This window comes from Danio rerio, chromosome 18 (assembly GCF_052040795.2).
Source record: "Danio rerio strain M-AB ecotype USA chromosome 18, GRCz13ab, whole genome shotgun sequence".
Lineage (NCBI taxonomy): Eukaryota > Metazoa > Chordata > Actinopteri > Cypriniformes > Danionidae > Danio > Danio rerio.
Window position 1 is genome coordinate 20093056 of NC_141038.1, and position 20378 is coordinate 20113433.

Genomic DNA, 20378 nt, shown 5'->3' on the forward strand with positions numbered 1-20378 from the left:
GTAAATTTTTCCTAATTTTAATAATAATTATTTCACGATCAAGTGGTATTTGTGGGGAATTTAAATGCATGCAAAGCATCGACCACAATCTGCTGTTAAAAAGTAAACTCAATCAATTCAAGAAATTATAGCGATGCTCCATTTAAAAAAGATGCAATGTCAAACTATTTTTCACCAAAGCTGTAGTCATGTCTGTTTTCAGTGCTGCCATCTTGTGGTCAAACTAAGTCATGCAAAATCATAGCGTGTGCATGTTGTTCTGATGATGATGATTCACGCCATTCCCACTGCACACGGGCTCTCACACTTTACAAAGATCAGATCGTAAAATAAAAAGGCTCAATATTCTTATCCAATAGTTGTTGAATTTAAATAGATCTAAAACCAAACTGGCAGTCATTTGCAAGAAGGTTTCTTACCTGCAGGCCAATATTAAGGTACAAGAAGCCAATGGTGCCCTTTTCTCCCAGCTCATCCTGTTTTTCCACTCCACCCATCTCCACAATACAAAGAGACTCTGGCTGGGCTGGAAGAGCCTGCATACTTAATGGCTGCAAACAGTCCTGTGCAACAAAGACATTACACACTTGACACAATGGACCATTAAAGAACGCGTTTAGTGGGCACAGTGACTGAAGTCCTTGTTTGATACCCAAATCAGCTGACAAATGCAAGAAGAGCATATTGTTGCTTACGGATGGATCCAGAGAGATGATGCGGACGGTATTGTCCACCAAACCAACAGCCAGGAAACGGGAACGCTGCTCACCAGGGGGCACATTTGCCAAACTCATGCACACAACATCAGCAGACATCTCCTTCCTCTCTGTGTATTCATTCAGCTGTCCAGACTGTCAGGATAAAGACAAATATTGAGGAAAAAATCTAATTTTCACACAAAATATATCATCAAATATAAAAATTCAACAAACAATGCAAGATCATCAACATACCGGATCCATCTCAAAGTAGACCAGTTCTCCGCCAGTCAAAGCAATCACCACCTGTCTCTGATTGACAGCACATCGAATGATTGTTTTCTTTCCCGGAGTCTTCCACTCATTCACTCTTTTATCCGCGCGGATGTGACGGATTCCATCAGGGTACACCTGATACAAACAAATCAAACAAAAATGTTATTTGCATAAGTGTTTTTTCTATTCTTGTTAGGGAGAAGAATAAAAAATGAAAAAGCTTAACAAACAACAACAACAGAATTCAATTGCATATTGTGCTAAAATGTAGGTCAGAGAGACATCGCTCACTTGAACAAGTGCATCTTCCCCGAGCAACGAGCAGGACAGGGTGGGTGTTGTTCCCAAGAAACCAGAATCTGTCACTTCCTCCACAGTCTCACCAATCGAAAGTACCAGGGTGGCATTGACGAAGGACACAATGATGTAGGCATCAAACTCATCTGTGAACAATAAAACCACAATGCTTAAATGGTTCTTTGGTTGGAAACCAGTGCAGCATATTAGCTCATATGAAACCATAGCAGCAAACAAAACAAATTATGTATACATACACTACATGACAAAAGTCTTGTCATCTATCTATAATAACTTCACTTAAAGTTGATCATTTAATATCAGAAGTGGCTAATGTGAAAGGTAAAGGCCTCTAGATAATAGTTATTTTAGCAAAATAAAATATGATCATGCCTTAATTTTAAAATTATTTAATTAGGACAGTAAGGTCTGACTTTGCTAAGACAAAGGTCTTGTCACTTGACATAAATAAATGTACAGTATAGAATAAAAAGTCATGGTGCAGTTGAAAAAGAATTATTATTGTGTCCTATGAGCTTGGAAAACTGCATCCATACATCTCTGCAATGACTCAAATAACTTATTAATAAAGTCATCTGGAATGGCAAAGAAAGGGTTCTTGCAGGACTCCCAGAGTTCATCAAGATTCTTTGGAATCATCTTTAATGCCTCCTCCATATTACACTCGACATGCTCAATAATGTTCATATATCTGGTGACTGGGCTGGCCAATCCTGGGGCACTTTGACCTTCTTTGCTTTCAGGAACTTTGATGTGGAGGCTGAAGTATAAGGAGGAGCGCTATCCTGCTGAAGAGTTTGCCCTCTCCTGTGGTTTGTAATATAATGGGCAGCACATATGTCTTGATACCTCAGACTGTTGATGTTGCTATCCACTCTCTCACATCTTCTCTCACACGCCCCCATACTGAATATAACCCCAAACCATGATTTTTACATCACATAACTCCATGTGGATTCCAATAGGTCTTCTGTAGTATTTGGGATGCAGTTCAACAGATGATTTATTGGAAAAAGCTGCCACTTTTCCAAATGATTCACTACAGGTTAAGTTTTTTATTTGTTGTTCTTAAATTTGTAATTGATTGACAACAAGACTTTTGTCAGGCAGTGAGTGAACAAGGCTCTGTTGAGAATGAAAACGTAACTTAATATTCGCTTGCTTCTCACAGACTGAAGTCAAAATGAAACTGATGCTATCAGACACTGGTACACAGACCACAAAATAAACTTTGCAAAGCTCAAGCTGCGTGCAGAGGCCAAAATCTAACAGCAAAAATCACATGATTTCAGAGAAATGTCTGGCAGTGACAGTTCCTGAGAGCCCAGCTTACACCTTGCCTGCCAAGCAAATACCAGCTGAAGCCGTTGATTCAGTAAAAAAAAAAAATGAATTGCTATGCAACCGCTACACATGAGAGCTTGCTGAAAACATAGTTTGTTTTTCAATAATGCATGAAAACTCTAACTTAGTTCAAAGGATATCTCAAACAAAATGTTAAATGATTCTCCATTTACTGCTTCACATACTGCTTGTCGAGTGCAAAATATGATATCTAGAGAGAAATAACTAAACTAAAAGAAAAAAAAATTGATAGCCCTTGACATCCATAGCAGGAAAAACAAAAACAGGTCAATGGCAAATAGTTTCCAACATTATTCAAAAATTATTTGCCGTTATACACAGAAATGAAGCCGGTTTAGAACATGAGGAGGGCAAGTTAATGATGACATGTTATTTATGAGAGAACCATGACTGAGTTTAAAATTGTATATTTCCATACTATTTAGAACACTAAAAACAGTATGCAAGAAGTAGCATTTCTGAATTCATGATATTCAAAAAAAAACATTAAGCATGAACTACCCGGACGCCCTACTATTCCCAGCAAGATTATGAAATTCGCATTCAATGGAGGTGCTATCCTATAATGCAATGCGAGAGAATTCATGAATGGGAGTGACGCAACAGACACAGGTAGGTCAAGTGATAATGACAAAAAGCAAATGTAGCACATCAAAATTTCATTCATACCACTCACATTCATAATATATAGAACATACTTTTCTAATGGCCCTGTAGTAACTTCAAATTCAAATGTAGTACCTACTGAACTAGTTTGCAAATTTGCACGCAGCTAGTGTCTTTAGCACCTTACAAAGATTTAAAGATTTGGAAAGCTCAACAAAAACACTTTCTTTGGTGAGTGCATGAAGATCAGATATCACAAATCTCTCTTCACTAAACAATCAGAGAAGAGACATGAAGATATTCATCATTTCTGGCACAACCAAAACATCACTCCAACTGTTCCACATCTAATATGAGGAATAGTATATGTAGTAAAACTTTAACCCTTTATTGAGCGAAAAACAACAAATAGTAACTTTGTTGACATTTTTTACAGTGTGCAAGTATATTAGTTATATGGTTTGTGTTTATGCTAGTTTTACATGAACATTTACCTTCAACATGTCTTCTGACGGTCCACACAGCATTGGGGTTACCAGGGAGTTCTGAAACAGCCATTTCCGACACCTTAAAAAAAAAAAAAAAAAAAAAAAAACAGTACCATTTAACACATCAATATATTAATAGTCTCTGGAAAACCTAGAATAAGAAGTGTAAAACCGCAGAAGCTGCAGAGGATGCTGTGGGTGTCACATTTCCATTTTGCAACCCTGCCTGAAAAATGCAATTCCAAGCAACACAAACCTCCAGTCCGTGTCTCAAAACCCTCAATGTAGATCTGGGTCCTCTGCCACACGCCACATACAGCTGCGGGGTGTCTTCATTAGCCAAATCGGCAATCTGCAATAAAAACGTAAATAATAAACAATAATAATAACAACAACAACAACCGAACACTGCTTTCAGGGGGGCTACATTATGTAAGATACTCAAGAAATGTTAAAAGCAGAAAAGGAGGGGAAAATTCTAAAGCGTGTACATGCTTGACTACCCATATTTATGACTAAACTGAAGAATTTGGTAACAAGCAGTTCAGTAGTGCATTCATCCAAGTAGTGATTCATTCCCAAACATCTGCTGTCGTATCAAATTATAATCCAGCTTCCCAGCAGTAGTTTTTCACTAATATATAAACATCAGCCTTAATTTATTAAATTAACTGCAAAATACACATTTACAAACCTGGCAGGACATGATGGGTGAAAGACTTTCTTGCTCGTCCACCAGCACTAGGTTTTTAAGGGGACGAGGTTGGAAAAAGAAGGTGTCTCCCTCCTCCAAAGGCATGGCAGAAGAAAACTCTGGTTCTTCATCATCATCACCCAAGTGGGCAATCTGATACAGGTAGCTAACAGAAAAAAACATATTATGGTAACACCTCCAACGCTGCTTAACACACTGTGCAGATTACTAATAAGCTCTGGACTAAACAGAACATGAGAACTATGGGTAAAGTCAGACTACATAGGTTTCAGGTAACTGAAACCACAACTCCCACATTCCTCCCCTTTTTAATCAGCTTCTATCTAAGCTACTTAAAGCACTGAAACTTGGGGAAATGCCATCAAATCAGAAGTATTCCATTAGTCTTAGATGAATGATAGATTATGCAAGATAAGATTTAAAAAAAAAAAAAAAAAAAAAAAAAAAAAAAAAAAAAAAACTTACTGGTTTCCAAACTCTGAAGAAACAAATAAGAATCCAGTCTTCAGAACACACATTGCTGTGGCCACTGGGATGGTGTCAAAATATTTCATTCTAATCTCTGTCACCTAAAAGATGGATAGAAAGTACAAATAGTACTTCATATTATTTCTTCTCATTTTCTTTTTGAAAAAAATAAATCCACAAACACTTTCTTTGATAAGTGCATGAAGATCAGATATCACAAATCTCTCTTCACCAAACAGTCAGAGAAGAGACATGAAGATAATCATCATTTCTGGCACAACCAAAACATTACTCCTAATGTTTCACATCTAGTTTAAAAAATAGTAAATGTTGTCAAACTTTAAGCTAGGGCTGGACGATATGGCAAAAATTTATATCACAATATATTTCTTAATTTCGGTCGATAAGATATAATTCCGATATCAATATGAACGAAAATAAAAAGCCAGGAAAAAACTGCCAAGAACGCACACAATAGATGTCTGTACCTACAAATGTCTGTAAACTGAATATGCAAAGTCTATAATAACTGCGGGCTCTTATAAAAATTTTTTTCAAAAGTAAAAAAAGTACAAAAATTAATTAATGAATGTTCACTTTTTATTTGTATTTAGCCTTTACAAACAGATGAGTATATTCATAGTTCTGGTTGCTTTTCATCTTGAACGTCCTTTAAGGGTTCTATCTGTCTATTTATATTTGTTCTTATACATTTTATATAGTCTATTTATAAAGACTAATAGTTTATATTATTTTATATAACACACTTTGATTATTTAACAAAATAATACCTCTGTTAATCTCATTCTTTATATTTCATCAGCTTTGCAATAACCTGATACCTGATAAATATGTTTGTAAATTTTATTTTGTAAGTTTGCTCGAGTGCTAGTGCAGCGAGTTTGTGTGTGTGTGAATTTGGGTATGAGCAAGAATCAAATTTATATATATATATACAGTTGAAGTCAGAATTATTAGCCCCCTTTTGATTTTTTTCTTCTTTTTTAAATATTTCCCAAATGATTTTTAACAGAGCAAGGACATTTTCACAGTATGTCTGATAATATTTTTTCTTCTGGAAAAAAGTCTTATTTGTTTTACTTTGGCTAGAATAAAAACAGTTATTAATTTTTTAAAAAACATTTTTGGGACAAAATTATTAGCCTCTTTAAGCTATTTTTTGTTTTGATAGTCTACAGAACAAACCATCATTATACAATAACTTGCCTAATTACCCTAACCTGCGTAGTTCACCTAATTAACCTAGTTAAGCCTTTAAATGTCACTTTAAGCTGCATAGAAGTGTCTTGAAAAATATCCAGTAAAATATTATTTACTGTAATCATGGCAAAGATAAAATAAATCAGTTATTAGAAATAAGTTTTGAAAACTATTATGCTTAGAAATGTGCTGAAACAATCTTCCCTCCGTTAAACAGAAATTGGGGAAAAAAATAAAATGGGGCGCAAATAATTCAGGGGGGCTAATAATTCTGACTTCAACTGTATATATATATATATATATATATATATATATATATATATATATATATATATATATATATATATATATATATATATATGTATATGTGTGTGTGTGTGTGTGGGTGCATGCATGCATCAAGTTTATATGTATATGCGCAAGTTTTATACATGTTTGAAGTATAGTATAGGTTTATATGCAAGTAATTTATAGGTGTATATTAGGGATGTGCGGAGCAGCCGGTATTTGTATTTGTATTTGTTGAGGGGGGAAAAGTATTTGTATTTGTATTTGTATTTGTATTCGAGTAAAATTCAAAATGGCGCAAAAATATATATTTTTTCTATTGCACTTCTAATTTACGTTATAGTGAAAGTATTGTTTAATTATACCCATTATATAAATTATAGATATGCAATGTTGGCTGTTGTTTTTGAACATGTGATAAGAAATGTCATTGAAAAGAAAATAACATAGAAGCCATTATCTCATCCATGGTTAAACCAACAACTAATAAAATACTATTGTGAATATTATGAACCCCACCACCACCGTTCTTGTTGAAGGACACTGAATAGACAGAATAAAAACAAATAATACTTCAAAAAACTGTTCTTCTTCTGAAAGAACTTCTTTCCAATAGACATAATTCCAAAAACTAATATTAACTAAATAAATCTAAATAAAACCCTGCCTGGGAGATCTGGCAGAACAAAAGTATTCTATATAATACTAAAAGATACAGCCCTGCTATTGTCATCTGCCAGCCACAAAACAGACACAAAGTTTGTTTGTTTGTTTATTTAGATTTCTGCAAATATTTTTCAATGGAAGTCAATGGAGGAATATGACTAGTCAGTCATAATATATTTGCAGATATTTCCAATCTGACTAGTCGAATTATAATTATGACAAGTCAAAATATAATTAGAGATATCTCTAAATATATTTATGGATAGTCTGAACAAGGTTTAAATGCTAAAACAGCTTGCCATACGCTATCACCCAGTAGAACAGTGGAGAGTTCTCTAGTTATATCCTTTCAGTCGTTTGTTATGCAGTGACATGCAGTCAAATATTTCGCCAAACAGTCCTTAGGGATGCGGTGACACGCAGTCAGATATTTTACCGGACAGATCCGCCACTTTTGGCGCGCATAAACGATCATAAAGCTCTCGTGCTGCAGGAATGAGGAGGTCTGCTGAAGGCGCGCAGCTGACGTGCAGTGAGGGGTCTGCGTCTTTAATAAACGACGGCAGTTTGCGATCACTGAACAGCAAGAATGATTAATAAATCCATATGAAACAACCCCTTAAAAGTCACGTCTCGCTTTCAGTTTCGGGCTTTGGCGCGTTTTGCACTGAGCGTGTGTGTGTGTGTGTGTGTGTGTGTGTCTCTCTCTCTCTCTCTCTCTCTCACACTCTCTCTCACACTCACGCGGGCATGCACGGTGGTCTCATGAGGAAACGCTATGAGGAAACGCTGCTTTTTGATATAGTGTTTTTCTTGCTCCCGAATACAAATAATTTTTCAAGTATTTGTTCGAATCAAGTATTCGTAAAAACACGCTATTCGTGCCTTTCCGAATACCGTATTCGGGTTCGGCTCCACCCTTAGTGTATATGCACGTGTTGATAAGCGAAGTTTGATTTAAATCCTACACGGAGGGCGCAGTTTCATCTCTTGATCAGGCTCATTATCTGATTTACTCCGGTTTAAAAAAAGATATGTATATGTATGCTTGACTGCCTCTGGCATTTTTAAGAATACATACGTTATTTAGTAGGCCACTATGTCATTACTTATTTTTGCTGCTCATTGTGCGGGAAACAATAATCACCAATCAATGAGTGATTGTAAACGTAAAGGCGTTCCCCACACAAGCTCCCTGTCATCTGGCAGCGGTAAGCTTTCAGTGATTGACAGCTGATATAGTGCCAATATAATCGTCTTCTTGCAGATGTGGCTATAAGCCTCCCGGCTGTTGTCAACTACTAGGCCAGTCTTTAAATCTTGCGCCCTCCAACCTGAGGTCCAAAAACTTGCATTTCCCTATGTTTTAACTTAATTAATGAATCAAATGCGAGCTCGCCTATATGGTTGGCAGCAAGCCAGCCGGTTATCTACTGGTTTGCTTCAGCGCGCGCGAACTCGACCTCACACGACAGCGCTAAGGTCCTACTCTCAGCATATAAAATAAATCCACGCAAAATTAAGAATAAAGGTCTGCACTTTTATCTAAAAAATGTATCTAAAAAACTGGGCTCGAAAATTGAATACCCCGTCAGATGACGTTTATTACTTTTCATTACTTTTTAATAGCCTTAATTTTGGCTAATTTCATTTACTACCTTTAACTACCTTTTAAAACCCTGCAGACACCCTGGTTCATCTTAATGCACTACAGTTTACCAATAAGAATTTCTTGTAAAGTACTACCTATTGCACATTATTATTCTGATACATTGTACATTATTATTTGCAATTACTCAGAACATGTATATACAATAAGCAATACCACAAGTATTTTGGCTTATTATACCAGTTAAAATATTTTTTTGCAAGCTTAGGTCAATAACATAATATCATATATCAGGATAAAATATTCAGCAATTAAATCAAGTTTTTTTATTAGGCAGATTCTAAGTATAGCCATATATAGACATAGATAAATATGGATGTATTCTGGGTCCTGTAACTATTAACCCTTTATAGTGTTACTGGGGTTATGACAAGACTTTTGAACTTGAATTAAATGTGCGTGTATTTGTTTGTCCATGTTTGACTGTCAAAAGGGGCACATTTGTGTTTAGCCAAAGTGAGAGGTGATTCTGTCTATTGTGTGAAAGCTGCAGAAGAACTGCTACAGTGTTTGTGGTGAAGGAAATTATGCATCATACGACCACTATGTTTAAGACAGCCTGTCGCCTATATTTGAGCTGCTAATTTTAAGATGAGAACAAACTCTTTGTCAGCAGTTGAAGAGGAAAAGAAAAATCTTTGCCATTAGCAGTGCCAATGATAAGTGACCAAAAGATCAAACCAATAAGTGTTACTGATGCACAAACAAACAGCTATCTTGGAAACAGTAGAAAATCTTTTGTTTTAAATATATTTGATTTCAGCGCATCAATATACATTGGGCATTTCTAACACACATGGCAAAATAAATAAATGTTCTATGTCGCCGTAGTTTACTATGGCAAGGGAGGCTAGCGCGGGTATTTACAACACTCCAACTACCTAAAAACGTAAAAACTCGGCATACAGAAAAGGGAAGTGAACTCTCACTGTCTCATTTGACCTGCTGGCATGACTTTTCCTTTCCTCTCGGCTGTTAAAGCAGTACTTGTGGATATTAGCATAGCTAGTTTTCTCCACCACGACTATCATGGATCAGCTGTGATCGCTCCTGCTGTTTATTAGTGTCATTTATCGGTGAACAGCGCAAAAGCGTTAGAGCAAATCGCAGCCTTTTCTTTTGAGCATGTGACCAATCACAGGGGTGTAAGAAAGAACTCGCTAGACAGGACTCAAAAAGCGAGCTGGATATTTATATTTGTTTATTTTCTATAAATGCTCATGTTGTTCTGTGCATGTACTTGAGTTTTTAAAGGTACAGTTTATATATTTGACTGTTTGTATTAAAAGCAGTGGTCCCCAACCTCCGGGCTGTGGACCGGTACCGGTCAATCTTCCTTCTGCATTTACACAGCGCAGTATTCCGGCAAATTACTGGTAATGTTACAACTTCTCTTTCCGGAAAATAGCCAGAACGAATTTAAAAGTATTTTTAAAAAGGCCCTGTTCACACATACACACCTTCAAAGGATACATACTTACACCCCTAGATGGGACCATCTTGTTGCAAAGAAACAAGCTCAGGGCTCCCATTGATTTAGCGTTATGGATAGTTTTTGATGTTATAATATATGTTATATTGTTGGAGCAATGTGTTAATGAAGTTATTACTTTCTAATGTTATAATAGCATTGTAATGTTGGAGCAATGAGCTAATAAAGTTCCACATGAGTACACATGAGTACATTATTTCAACCCCCCCCGGTCCGCAGTAAAATTGTCAAGTGTTGACCAGTCCACAGCTAGAAAAAGGTTGGGGACTACTGTATTAAAGGACAAATTTGTATTACAAATAACATATAAATATAAAAATATTTACTGTATATGGAAAGCATCGTCAATGCACTGTGATATCGATGGCATGATAATCTTAACCAAACCGTGAGACCAGTGTATGTTCACACCTCTAATATATACCATATAATTTTCCAGCATTTAAAATTTTTCTACAGTTAATTGGAAAGACCCCACATCATATAACATCAATCAATTACTCAGAAGCACTCTGCTGCATTACATTTAAAGTTGCTTATTTTGCCAGAATGCAAATAATGTGAATTTTCTATATTGACTTTTACACACCTTTCTCTGCAAATAAAGTTTCTGATAATATAGCATTGGGACAATAAATTTTCAACACACTTTATTTGCTTAAAAGTAAATGTTTAGCATTAATTGTGTATTCAGGTGATGCCACACACCCACACTTGTTTAAAGCCTAGGCTGAAAGTTTCCAGATCCACCTCTAACTAAAGTTTTATTGCACTTTTTCCAAGTAGGACAGAGTTCTAACTTTCCACGTTAGAGATAATTCACCCAGAAATGAAAAAGTACTCACCATTAGGTAGCTTCAAATCTATGACTTTCTTTCTTCTGTTGAACACAAAAGATACTTTGGGGGGAAAAAAGCTGAAAACCTGTAGCCACTGCCTTCCAAAGTGGGAAAAACAACTACTATAAGTCAATGGTTACAGGTTTCCAAGATTTCCAAAATAGCTTATTTTGTGTTTATTAGAGGAAAGAAACAAGTAAAGGGTGAGTAAATGAGGACAGAATTTTCAGATTTTGGGTGAACTATCCCTTTAAATAGAATGTAGCACAACTACATAAGTTTAAAAGCAAACATGATTGAAACTCTGTACAACCATAAAGTAAATGAACAGGTGACAAATAGGTCATTAGGCCGCACTCACCATTTCCTCATCGGTTTCCAGTGTAACCTTAAAGATGTCGCCCTGTTCAGTCTGGGCTAAAAAGAAAAACATAGATTTGGTCTTGTGGGTGGCAGAGCAGACAAAGATCATGCCTCGCTCAGGGTCATCCAGGTCATTCTGAAAGATGTGGAAAAAGAGAAAGGCGCTGTGGTTACATCTCACATCTGCGTTTAATTTATTCTGCAAACACAATGACTAGAAACTAAACAACCATCGGAATGCAAAAAGGAATATTATGATCAGAGGTCTTTATGCGTCTCCAGTCAAATAGTCAGAGAAGAGACATGAAAAGCTCATCATTTCATTACTAAGAACCTCAAAGCAATGATTAGTGTATGGTGCTCTTAAAAATAATAATAATAAAAATAAATAAATAAAGTAACTCACCCTCCTGCGTGGGATTGGGCAACGGATGTCTGGCTGGTCACCGAAATTTTTGTAGGTGATATAATTCTCAGAACAAATGAGCACACCACTGGGACCATCCGAACCACCGGGAACTACAATACACATGGAGAGAAGTCTAATTAACACAAATTCAATCCTCTGAAAGAAAAAAAGTTCTTTATGTATGCATGAAAATCAGATATCAAGACAATCTCTCCACCAAACAGTCAGAGAAGAGACATGAAGATATTCATCATTTTGACAGCACAGTAATAAAACATTACTTGCAATCTACAACTTTTCTTTCAGATGCTTCTTAAAGTTTATAAAATAAATTTTACATTATAATAGCATTTACTGACACTTAATTAATATAAAAACCTTACATATTTACAGGAGACCAAGTGCTGAATGACAGAAGAGCTCTGCTAAGGTTATTGCAACATGGAATCTTGTAAATCCCCATTTAGCACAATCTATTTTGACATTCTGAAAGTTCAGAACCTGTGATGAGGAAGTTGCCATGTTCCTCCAGAGCCTCGCTGTACTTGCGAACCACATGGTTGAGACCCAAGTCCAACTCATAGAAGGTCAAAGTCTGCTGTGTGTTTGCTGCTGCTTCTCCAGTGGGATCATTATCTGCTTCCTGCAAAACCATTTACAGCTATTGGTTAGCCACATACTTCATTCAACTAAGGGTATTTGTAAAACTACAAACAGTTTTTTTGTAAATATCACAGCACTGACCACAAACAAATAGACAGATAATAACTAATTCATAAGTGTTACTAGAAGTTAAGAGCTGTGTTTTATTCAATTACCAAAAAAAAAGTAATTTTCAGTTTTCATCTTGAATTAACTTTATTTCAGACTAGATTTTTTAAAAATAAATAAATTCACAAAACAAAGTAAGATTTTTCTTACTTTTTACTCACAACTCAAACCTTTTTTTTTGTTGAACACAAAATAAAACATTCTACAGAATGCTGGGGTATTTTCAATGTCAACCTACAATTAACAATCTTCAAAAAAAAATTCTTATTTTGTGTTCAACAAAAGAAAAATGGCTTTTGGATGAATTACACCCACATCATTATCATGGTTTCTACACATTTCACAAAGTCAAATTTAAGACCATTATGAATTAAATTTTAGACTTATGCTGGACTTTTTTTATTATTTCTTTTTAAAAACTATAATTAACTAAATCTATGCAAAACAGTCAGTCCAGGTGTCCAGTGTCCTTACCATATATGGACTATAAATACACAGAGAACTTTTAAACAAACATTTTTGTAAGGACGATATTTAAACCATATTGGTAAATAGAGTTTTATTAAAAGCTCTATTGAGCTGGACTGTTGGTGATTGAATGCATGTTGACCTGATTGTGTAGCTTTTTATGGACAAAAGAAATTACAAAATGTTTACAATTATTTAAGACCCATGATTCATAATTTCAATGAATTTAAGACTTTGAGGTCTTAAGTTTTGTTTTTGAAAGTAAGGACATTAAGACCCCGCAGACACCCTGATGATTCATCTCTTTTACTTAAACCATTAATATTATAACTTAAATTATTTTTATTAGAGTTGTCAAAAATATTGACTTTGATACCAATTGGTGTTTAAATTTAAAAAAACGTCTCATTTCCCACTAACAATAGAGTGCACTCTTAAAACACTGCTGATTGGCTATTGTGTCCATGTATTTAACAGATATGATGGTAATTGGCCATGAAAGTTATTGGTTTACCACTATTTACCAATCAGATGTTTAAGTATGTGCCCAAATATTAGATTTTTAACATTTCTGCACGATTTGACAATACTGATCTGAAGTCATTTTGTGCCCCACTTGGAATCTTTGCTCAGCCTACAACACAAAGCACTAGGTTTATTAATAACAACACTGACCTCATAGTCCATCTCCAGGCAGGCAAACATGGGGTTCTCAAAGCCCACGTCCACACCAACCACATGGTAGACAAGTGTATTAGCCTTGTGAGCCTCTAGAGGGGAGGAGATGGTAAGGCGAGCTGCTGCATCTCTATTCAGGATGTAAACCAACTTCTGTTTCTCTGTGGCACCTGGAAAAATGAAAGGTGAAGAGTAAGAATGGGAGATTGGGCTACTTAAAAAAAAAAAAAAGTACTGCAGACTTCACTACACACAGATAGTTTTACCTATCATTACAGCTCTTCCCTTAGGATCAACAGCAAGAAACTGCCCAGGCACAATGCGTCTGCAGCCACTCTTGCCAAAGGTCTCCTGGTGGATCTTTTCAAACATGTTCTTGGAAGGATGGTACTCCAGGATCACAATACGACCAGAGTCACTGCCCACCACAACGTAGTCTAAAAATCAAATCCAAATTCCAAAGTATAAAATACTGATCTCCATTATATTTTTAAATGATATACATTTGAAAAATTATATTGAATAAAACAGCTTTAAGATTAACCAAATCTACAAAAAACGTAGAAAGAACTGACTGTACCTTCAGTTCACACTACAAAAAGTATTGTCTGATTTTTGGGGGAAAGGCTTCAGGTATTTTTCTGCAGTTTTTTCATTATCAATAGACCCAAATCCCTTAACGGCACTGTTTGGAATCCTGCCAGAATATGTTGAATTAAATTCATTATAGGCTAATATAGGGCTGTGCGATTTGGTGAAAATATCTAATTGTGATTTTTTTGACAGATTTTGCGATTTTATTTTGTAGTGAAGCTTCAGCTCAATAATCTGCAAGTCGTGGCAACAATTCTGCGACAGCTCTTAAAAATGACCCGTTTTTGTTTGGTGTCTGTGACTTTGAAACCAAAATATTCCCATATTACCAATGCTGTTTTTTCTTTCATACGAATTTATTAATAATACTTCTGAAACAGCAGACACCATCATACTACTTGTCTGCATTTTCTTATTTGCTTTCTTTTTTTTATTATTGGCGTACCGCAAAGTTCAGTAGTGCAATTCTGATTAGGCATAGCAAAAATGTGCTCACTCAATTGGCTTGAAAGACAGTCGCACACAGAGGGCAGTCACATTTCCTCGGGGGTGAGGAAATTAAATATTACATATATATTTCAAAATCGCAGCCTCTTGCGATTCACTAATCGCAACACTTAAAATAGCAATTTGATTTATCACTCAGCCTTTAGCTGATAGTGTAGCCTTTGCAACTTTACTGGCTAGATGACTTATTCTTATGAATGGCAAGTCAGCAGCTCCCCCTTCTAATCGGCAATGGGTTTTTGATTTCCTACAGGCTCTTAGAATGGAAAAGATTCAGTTCACAATAAAACAAAAACCAAAACAGTCCCAGAAAGTTCAGAGCCCTTTTCTAACTTTTTTTTAAGTAGACACCTATTTCTTAAATGCTTTTTTTCTTTGTGATTTTAAAATTTTTATTATTCTAATTTTTGTTATTTTATGTGTGTATATTTTTGCATACTGTATATGTGGTATTTTACCTTATTATTTACATACTTATTTAGTGTATAATTATGTTTTCCTGATAATTTCTTGTTTGGTGAATTGTATCCGTACATATAAATATGTATTAATATTATGTACATTTTATTATCTGAGCTAAAATGAACCTAATAAAAAAAATAAAATAAAATAAAAAAGTAATATATAAATAATATATAATTAGATATTATATAGTAATATATAATAAATAAATATATAAATACAATCACATTTAGAAATTTAAAAAAAGCAACATTTAATTTCTTTGTTTAGAATCAGAATTAAACACATCTTGATTCAATGATATCTGAATCGGAAAAACAAAGGTTGATTGTTTATTTGTCTGTTGCAGTGCATGCAAAATGTAATGTCACACCTTTATTTATTATTATAATTATTTAAACTTTAAGATCTTGAGAACTCCTGTTAAAGAGCCCATATTATGGGTTTTTGAAAATTCCCCTGCATGTAGTGTGTAACACAGCTCTAAGTGAAGTGAAGTATCCAGCTAAGGCTTAAATCTGTAAGAGTACAGTGTTTAAATGGTTGATTCATCTATAAAAGAGTCGACTCATAGTGCTTCAAACGAGTCGCCTTGATACCGAGTCATTAGGTGTTTCGCCATGACGTACGAACGAAACCAAGTTATTCACGTGCACGCGCAAACCCGGGAGATTTCAAACCTGAGGCCTCGCCCTCTGACGCAGAAACCCAGACACACACACACACACGCACGCACACAAACATGCCGGTCGATTGAAGTCACACTGCAGATGGATATATTGAGTCTCTACCCAAACATGAAACCTCAGCATTATAGCCAAGCAGTTGGAAACTTCTAGAAGCTACATGCTACAAAGAATACTTCATCTGAGTTTGTTAAAGGAAGAATCAGTAAAGAGTAACTTACTGACTGACGTCAGGATGGGTTTCTTCCATTTCTCAAGTGTAAGTACGTGCGGTTAAAGTTGTTGCCTCGTTGACTCTAGCTTGCAAATGTATTTAGTTGTGATTTGTTACTTGTAACCGCGTGTACTATATCAGGTTAACTCTATATTCTCTTATCGCGTGCAAAGTCACGTTAAAAACTTGATGCGTGCTGCTTTGTTTATGGAGCTCCGTGCTAGAGTTCTGCTCCCACGATTTATTTGGAAATTTATTCCCGCGCCGCAAAAATCTGGCGCGGGGACAGCCGCGGGAATAAATCGCGGGAGCGGTCGGTAACGGGTTTAATTTGGGACGGGAGCGGGCTGTCTAGCAATATCACGGATATTGCTATGCAAATGAGAAAGAGAGAGTCTGCTTGGTGCTTGTGTGTGTGTTAGTGAGCACGCGCGCGTATGAGAGAGAGAGAGAGAGAGAGAGAGAGAGAGAGAGAGAACGAGAGAGAGAGAGAGAGAGAGAGAGAGAGAGAGAGAGAGAGAGAGAGAGAGAGAGAGAACGAGAGAGAGAGAGAGAGAGAGAGAGAGAGAGAGAGAGAGAGAGAGAGAGAGAGAGAGAGAGAGAGAGAGAGAGAGAGAGAGAGAGAGAGAGAGAGAGAGAGAACGAGCTTTGTGTGCTTGGTGCTGTGTGTGTGTTTATACAGACAGCTTGGCTGTCTGGACTGTATAGCTGGATGAATGTTCTCCCCCGCTCTAGCGGGATCAGGCGCGGCGGGCAGAAAACGGAGCGGGTTCTCAGGCTAAAACCTGGCGGGTGCGGGCGGAAGCGGGAGCGTTGTCGTCCGGAGGTGTGTGTGTGGCAGCTAAAATCCACGCCTACACTATCGAGCGTGTATGAACTGTGATTACTTTTTATATTGCTGATTGGCTATTGGCCATTTCACTCTCTGACTGAAGGCAGTCGACCAATCGCGACAGACTGTCATCGGTCCAATCAGCGCAGATTAGCTTCGCGCTAAGGAGGGGTTTGGGAACAAATGAATCACTGGACGATTCATACGGGAGTCGCTGGGATAATTAGGTAAAAATAAATGCAGATTATAAGACCATGAAAGTGTTTTTTGACCTTGCATGCATATTAGACTGTTGTTGGAGACCCTTACAACCAAGATATGACCCTATTTCATGTATAATATGGGCTCTTTAATGTGTGCCACAATTAGACAAACTTGCTAACCTTTAGTTCCACCCGTCAACCTGAAGGCCATGAGTGAGCGGACGACACCAAACACCTCCATAGTGAGCAGTGTGTGAACTTTCCCGGTGTTGGCATCAGGACGCAGCAGCTCCAGAATTTTTCCTCGAGAAACAACAATCTCCTGCTGCTTGGTTCCTAATAAACAGGGAAAAGCACTAGTATTTTATCTTCATGCTATCTTCATGTTTGGTTATGTAATTACAATGTCACTACAGATTAAGCACGCCACTATCAAGAAATTGTCCAGGATATGGTGTTCCTGTGGCATACCTGAGAAGTTTCCATGGATGGCATGCGAGATGCCAGTTGCCCTTTGCAGGGTGATGTTGTACAGAAACATGGCTGCTGTCACTGGACCTTCAGGCTCAGGACAAAGAGCTAAAGCAGCACCTGCAAAACATAACAAAATAAACAAACAAATACACTATGGGAACGATGATGACGACAACAACTACTTAGTTAATTCATTTATGTAGCATAGAAAAGTCGCACTTAAATCAACGAATAGCTGAGCAATTCCATGCAAATGTCAGCCTTACCAAGATAAAATATAGTTTTCACCGAAATAACTTTCAATGATTTTAGTGTAGCCTTGTATTTTACAGCACTGCAGAATTACTGAAAAATGTCTCTGTCAATGTTTTTAAACAATTATATTTAATTTGCCAAAGTCACAAAAGTGGCAATTTCACATCTGTGACATCTATAACAGAGAAGAGACACATCTATAAAGCCTTTTCCTCATAAATGCAAAAATGTCAAATAAAATGAAATCAACCACTGTAGTTCTATAGGGAACCAGCTCTTCTCCATGTAATTAGCATTGTTTCTTTGGGGTTGTGCAGTTTAATTCACAGTATTTCTACAAAGTATGTTGTATCCTGTAAACTCACTGTCACATCCATTATGCATGTTTATTTTATTTAGAACAAAAAAAGTTTACGGATATTTTTCTGATCTCATAACTCTGTGGTTAGTCGTTTTGGAAAATACAAACAGATGTTTCGTTTACATAACATTATACTTAGTTTCTCTGTCAATTTATGTTTTAGGTTTTTACTGTAAAGGTCACATTTATAACGTCGGATGTGCTAACTGTTACTAATAGTTTTCAGAGAAGACCTACAAGGCCAACTTTGTTAAGTGAAAACTATGAAATATTGAATAGGACGAATTTCAAGCAGTTTACAGCAAACAATTAGTCTCTTCGCTAGTTAACCAGGAAAAGACAAAGCTAATGACTGCACAGAGAAAGCTAACAGCAAAGTGTCTATTTAGACAGTTCGTCGAGTTACATGCATAAATAAATTCGCTAAATAAGTTTCACTATATTTTTCCTTAATGTAAATTATATTTAAATAATAATTTACTGATAACAGCACTGGATTTGACAAGCTTTAGTGAATGGTCCATTCATCATTAGCCAGCCGGCTAACAAACTTTATATTCAAAAAAATGGTTTAAACTGTCGATTATGGATACAAATTTTACAATGACAAAGAAATATGGATTATCCGCGAACTGTATGAAAATAATTTACCGAAATAGCAACCAGGATGTTGTAGATTTCAATCAGATGAGAAACTTTTATTTTTCATTGGCCTGATCGCTCGTTATTTCAAACGGCGCTGGAACGACAGAGGGCCTCGCAGTTCTGTTGGCGCACATCAGTACTGTCCGAACATGTGCCTGAGTAAAAAGATCGACAACAGACAACTAAGTTTAGTTAAAAAAAACATTTTAGTGTATTAATTTTTAAATGTCTTTTTTATTGATTGTTATGTTATTAATTCCTTAAGAATGTGGTTAAAATAAACATATTTTTTTTCTTATACCCTGCTGAAAAAACAGCTTAAACCAGCCTAAGCTGGTTGGCTGGTTTTGGCTGGGCTCCCAGTCTGGCTAGGCTGGTCAAGTTGATTTAGTTGGTCATCTCCCAGCCTGACCAGCTAAGACCAGGCTGGAAATGGCTGGAAACCAGCCTGAAAGTGGAAAAAACCCCTCTAAAACCAGCCTGGTTGACCAGCCAACCATGCACCCTAGGCTGGTTTTAGCTGTTTTCTTTCAGTAGGGACTTGACTAATTTAAACGTTAAGTGACAGAAAAAACATGTCCAACATACATGAAACATACAATCACAATAATAAACGTATTGTTCAACAAACTGCATGTTTTCTTTCAAAAGAAATTAAACAATTGTGCTTTATGTGGTTTAAACAAGTGCGCTCTCTCTCTCTCTCTCTCTCTCTCTCTCTCTCTCTCTCTCTCTCTGCGCACGCGCGCGTATGTATGACATCAGGACACAGATGTGTATGACATGAGTATGCCAAAGAATGCATTTGGAAACCTATGTAACGTCCCCATAATTCACAAAAACAAACCCGTGTGTGCTGTGCCTGTGGAAATCCCAGAATATTACCGCACCGTTAAAGGCAAATATTGCTTCATTCTTTCCATTACAGTGTAAAACAGTGACATAATTTATATATCACCATCTCTATTTATGACCAAAGAAACTATTTAGTTAAATTATCTTTCACTTGTCAAAGTTTTTAAACAATATTTTAATGCTATTTTGATATTTCATAGCTAAATAATGGTGTGATAAGGGAAAATTATGTTAAGTTAAAGTTAAGTTAAATTTATTTATTTATTCATTTATTGCAATTAAATGAGGGTGGCATATTATTTGGTTATTTCTGTTATTGTTTTGAGTTGATGAACAAAATAATAGTCTTTAAATTCATTAATTTTCTTTTAAGCTTAGTCCCTTTATTAATCTGGGGTCGCCACAGCGGAATGAACCGCGAACTTATAGCATATGTTTTACGCAGCGGATGCCCTTCCAGCCTCAACCCATCACTGGGAAACACCCATACAC

At 36.2% G+C, this 20378-nt stretch overlaps 1 protein-coding gene and 3 non-coding genes across 5 annotated transcripts in view; all 4 read right to left on the reverse strand.

Moving 5' to 3' along the window:
* Positions 1 to 19135, reverse strand: part of sf3b3 (splicing factor 3b, subunit 3) — a 34456-nt gene extending 15321 nt beyond the window's left edge. The window contains exons 1-16 of one of the 2 annotated variants that reach the window (XR_015514239.1): positions 19038 to 19135; positions 17768 to 17887; positions 17477 to 17632; positions 14065 to 14235; positions 13796 to 13968; positions 12383 to 12524; positions 11879 to 11991; positions 11471 to 11608; positions 4932 to 5035; positions 4446 to 4611; positions 4008 to 4103; positions 3758 to 3830; positions 1266 to 1417; positions 954 to 1109; positions 696 to 851; positions 420 to 563 (exon numbers count right to left, since the gene is read on the reverse strand). Coding sequence is in view for 1 of the 2 variants with exons in the window: in NM_213503.1 (NP_998668.1) it covers positions 420 to 563; positions 696 to 851; positions 954 to 1109; positions 1266 to 1417; positions 3758 to 3830; positions 4008 to 4103; positions 4446 to 4611; positions 4932 to 5035; positions 11471 to 11608; positions 11879 to 11991; positions 12383 to 12524; positions 13796 to 13968; positions 14065 to 14235; positions 17477 to 17632; positions 17768 to 17837 (2010 nt within the window). In the remaining variant the exon portion in view is untranslated. 2 annotated transcript variants of the gene reach the window in all.
* LOC137488388 (small nucleolar RNA SNORD111) lies at positions 3499 to 3580 on the reverse strand. The gene has a single exon (XR_015515565.1). It is a non-coding gene; the product is annotated as a small nucleolar RNA SNORD111 (small nucleolar RNA).
* Positions 5131 to 5212, reverse strand: LOC137488387 (small nucleolar RNA SNORD111). The gene has a single exon (XR_015515564.1). It is a non-coding gene; the product is annotated as a small nucleolar RNA SNORD111 (small nucleolar RNA).
* LOC137488389 (small nucleolar RNA SNORD111) lies at positions 12063 to 12143 on the reverse strand. The gene has a single exon (XR_015515567.1). It is a non-coding gene; the product is annotated as a small nucleolar RNA SNORD111 (small nucleolar RNA).
* Positions 19136 to 20378: the final 1243 nt, after the last annotated feature.